Below are 4,490 nucleotides of genomic sequence, written 5' to 3' on the forward strand. Positions count from 1 at the left end.
GTGTTTAGGCAAACTTCACCTTAGTTGCTGAGGAGCTGATTGTTCACACCTACTTCTTCTCAACCACACGGGATGTCTTGCCAAAGGTTTCAGAACACAAGTTTTCCTAAATTGTTCTTTTGCTTTATTTAGTGCATGCTTTAAAGCAGTGGTTCTCAAATGCTGTGGCTCTGGAATGGACCATCACCCGTGGTAACAAGTTGGGACATAAATTGAGGAAGATTTTTTTTATTCCTAAAGTTAGACCATCGTGCAGCTTGGTATCAGGGTTGGACTGCATGGACATCTGGCATACCGGGTATCATGGAAAACAATAGTGAAAAAGGGCAAAATGTTGCAAACAAAAAGATGCAAAATGTAGGGGAAAAGTTAGGCCATTGGGATGAAAAGTGGCCAAAAAAAATTAAAGAAAGGACAAAAATTGGATTTACGTGTAAAAAAAGAACTTGAAATAATAGACAAAAAGTAAGAAAAAAAAAGAGGTATTTATTGTTAAAAGGAGCTAAAGTCTAAAAAAACGTGACTTTTTGAAAAGGGGCAAACATGGGACGAAGGAAGTTACAAAATGGTCGAAGGAAATGGGTAAAAAAGGGTTAAAAAGTTTCTCCTTTTTAAGTTTTTCTAGGGGAATAATGATTAAAATTAAGACATAAAGAGCCACATGTTGTTTATTACTGACTTAATAACGGCTTCTAGAACGTGTCTTTCGATAATGTCTGGACAGAAAATGCCAGGGTTGAATTTTTGTCCCAGTCCACCCCTGTTTGGTTTGATACATTTATTATAATGTCACCGTTTATTATAGCAGTAGAAGCAAAGCCCACTTGTGTACTTATTGTATAATATTTAGTAAATACTTTAAAGCATTTTGCACCAAAAGAAAGCTACCAAATTACTGCCACCCACTGCTTATATAAATCCCTTTCAGAATAAAAGTAAAGAAATTTAATTTGTTACTCACACAAATGCCCATGGGACCAACAAAAAAAAACCTGCAACCAGCTTTTGGCTCCCGACCCAACAATTGAGAACCCTTGTTTTCAGGTATAGTCTGTCTGAGGTGTGTACTTAGTAACATGTCCATGTTTTCAGGCCGTATCCCTCCCTCACCTACCAGCTGTGGTCATCTTTAAAGATGGGACCTTCATCACCTTCAGTGGTGGGATTTTACTGGTTTTTAAATATTGATAAGTATAACTAATGGAGCCTGAATGATCAACATGAAGGCAGGACACTGACTGAGCTTGTGTTGTTTCAGGGGAGCATGATGGGGACCTGAAGAAGTGGATCAACAGAGAACGCTTCCCAAACTTCTTTCACATTGATAGCTTCACTCTGTATTCCATGGGGGACTCAGGTAAAACACCCGACTTACTTCCTTAATGCTATGATTAGTGATAATATTCATGTTAAAGATGAACAGAAGCATGTTTATTTGATTAAAGTGTTTCCTAAATGTGAGATAATCCTTCACACTGTGTGCGTTTCTGCAGCAAAATACATTTTTAGCTGATTGGAGCTTCACTGGTGCTTTGGTTTAATTGGTGTCCATTTTACCTAATGACTGACCTCTGAGCATCATCAGCTGTAACACTCAGAGACAGTCAGCAGGAGTTAAAAACATTACAAATGGTCTCTCAGGATATAGATGACTTACACATTTTACCCTTGGGGTTAATCTGACCCCTGGGATATTTGCCTCCAGAAAAAGATTTTCATAAAATTGTTGACCAAGTTTTTGTGTCACTCACTTTGTTTATTTGTTAAACACTTACAGTAAATAACCTCTTTATAAGGACACATTGACCTGTTCTGTCGGGCCACCATCAGGCCAAAATTTTTAAAGTAGAATTTTAAATTTGAGAAGATTTGGATGAAACTAACAACATTAATGACCACAAGGATATAAAGCCTATTGGTTGTGGTGATGATATGCCTTTCCTGCGCGCCACCATCAGGTAGTGTATGTTGAAAATCTTTTCTACCTTCATGACTCCCTCAAAATGAACCATATGATTGCTGTTTGTGACCCCAACATGCCTAATCAATTGTACCCATCAAACTAGGAAAAGTCATGAAATATGAAGCAAAAAATATTGAGCATTGAATGGGGTCTAAATGGTCGCAAGGGTAATAGGAGGGTTAATGTGAACCCATTGGCCAACACTGAATAAAGTGGTGGAGCTGTGTGAAGAGAAGCACTGATTTATTATCCCTCAGGGGCAGGTGTGCAGGAGTTGCAGCAGAGACGCTAAAGAGCCACATGTGGCTCAAGAACAGTAAATTGTGTCCGTGACCATCCCACGCTAGCTTCGTGGTCCACCTTTTCCTCCCCAGCTACAGTAGGTCTGGACACGCCCCTGGCCACAGGTTCAAAACAAAGTTACAAAGTGTGAAACACTTTGACAAACTTCAAACACATTTTGTCTTATAAAAATGTTGTATCAGGTTTTGTAATGGTGTTTCGTATTTTGTGGATATGTTTTTCGTACATTTATTTATTATTATTAATGATCTATTATGTACATTTCTTTCAGATTTTGTAAACTAGTTTTGCAATTCAGGGTCACCATATGAAAGTGCTTTACTATTTAAAATTGTACAAAGATTTTTCTAGTCTGGCCTCCTTCATACAATCATGCTGGGCTGTATGGGGTACATAACGTTTAATCTGAAACAACTCTCCTTCTTCTGCAGATAAACTGGTTTTGTTGGTGCTGATAGAGAAGAATCTGTGTGATGCAAGTCTGAGGTAATGTTCATCCATGTATGTTGTGTTTCCTCCATTCATCACCTGTCTGTAAACGCTGTGATGTTTCTGTGACTCTGTCAGGTATAAGAATCTGCTGGAGAAAGTGGCTGCAGAGCACGGAGAACCCTACAGCAGGTCAGACTCGCTTTGTGAAACGCACAATGGAAATGACCTGTTGGCTCATGGGTAAATGTATCTGTCTCTGTCATCAGGAGCTTCTCCTTCGGATTCATGGAGGACACTGATTTTGTTACTGGGCTATTGATGAGGTGAGCTGTGTTGCTGTCCTGCTTGTTTCTGATTGACTCACGATATTAACGTCATTGGTTCTTTTCTCATCAGTGAGGTCATCGTGCCCTCGTTTATTGCGCTGAATCTGTCCAATGATGGGTACTTCCTGCCCTTTGGTGCAATTGAGACGGACCGCCAACTGCTGGACTTCATGGATGGCGTTCTTGCTGGAAGTGTGGAGGTGACCCTGAACCACTTCACTGGGAGTCCATTCTAGTGTCTTACAGTCTGTTTTTGTTTCAGTGTCAAGGTGGAAACAGTGTTGTTCAACGCTTTAGGCGTTTTGTTTTTGACATCAAAGCCATTCTTAAGGTAAGTGATGCAATAGGTGCCACCTTAGCTTCCTGTCTGATCCAATCAAAGGGGGAGTCCGAATAATCCCTCCTATCTCTTTTCCTATCCACTTTTCCTTAATCCCGTAGATGACTTCAGGGGTTAAGGAGTTAGGAGATTTCCAAAAGGAGTTAGGGAAAGGCCATCACATTGTTGTTTTGACAATCAGATGCACTTCCTCGAGGTGACGTAATAATCTGATGGCGGTGAAGGTTAGTGACATCTGCCGTGGTGAAAAACACTACACATTTTCAAAAACTGACAACTTAAAATGCATTTTTAACACTTTACCCTGTGCCTCTAACTGCTGATATAACCTCAAATATCACAAGGTTTGAATTGAAATGAAAGGAAAAGAGGCTACCAGGCTACAAGGAACAAAAGTGAAACTGAAAGATTGTCAACATTGAGAATGGTTGCTCACACTCGCCTTCCACTCAGAAAACATGAATCTGAATGAATAAATAAAATATGCAAACTGAGAATAGGCTGAACAAAAGGTATACTTTACTGTGTTTGCGTTACAGAATCCACAGAACATTCCTAGTTCGGATATGGGTTTTAGATTTTTTAGTTTTTCAAGGCGTATTGTAACTTACACGATCTGCGTCCATTTTCAGTCATCGTGAGTTTCCGTGAACGCTCAGATAAGCGCGTCCCTTTAAATGTTGTCACTGCAAGGAATTGTGGGGCAGCATTATCTGGTCTCCTTTGGAAAAGGATGCATCAGTGTTTCCTTGGCTAAATGAGATTATAAAGGAAGCATTGAGCATCCTTTCCTTAGCTTTTAGAGAATTGGAACGTTCCTGATCATGACGGCCACTTAAACACCTCCGGGAGTTAAGGAAAAGTGGATATGAAATGAAATAGGAGGGACTATTCAGACGCAGCCAAAGAGTCTTTCCCGCTGTTTGTGTTCCAGCCGCTGTTCATCGAGGCGCCTCTCTTTGGGTGTCTCCTCTTTGCCTTCCCAGTCACCCTTGGGACCATCTTCATTTATATCTGCTGTACGTCTCGATCATCTGATGACGATGATGACGACGATGATGGCGCCATACTGGCGCCATCACTGCAGCAACGGCGCAAATATCCCACAGATAAAAAGTCGGACTGA

At 40.4% G+C, this 4,490-nt stretch overlaps 1 protein-coding gene across 1 annotated transcript; it reads left to right on the forward strand.

Moving 5' to 3' along the window:
* Positions 1-11: 11 nt before the first annotated feature.
* Positions 12-4,490, forward strand: LOC114458995 (protein disulfide-isomerase TMX3-like; the record flags this gene model as incomplete). The annotated part of the gene is made up of 9 exons (XM_028441378.1): positions 12-86; positions 1,093-1,159; positions 1,259-1,357; positions 2,698-2,752; positions 2,834-2,887; positions 2,965-3,021; positions 3,095-3,224; positions 3,287-3,355; positions 4,299-4,490. Coding segments are annotated over 9 exons (798 nt in total), but the record flags the coding sequence as incomplete, so codon positions are not given.

Source organism: Gouania willdenowi, unplaced genomic scaffold, assembly GCF_900634775.1.
Source record: "Gouania willdenowi unplaced genomic scaffold, fGouWil2.1 scaffold_228_arrow_ctg1, whole genome shotgun sequence".
Taxonomy (NCBI): domain Eukaryota; kingdom Metazoa; phylum Chordata; class Actinopteri; order Blenniiformes; family Gobiesocidae; genus Gouania; species Gouania willdenowi.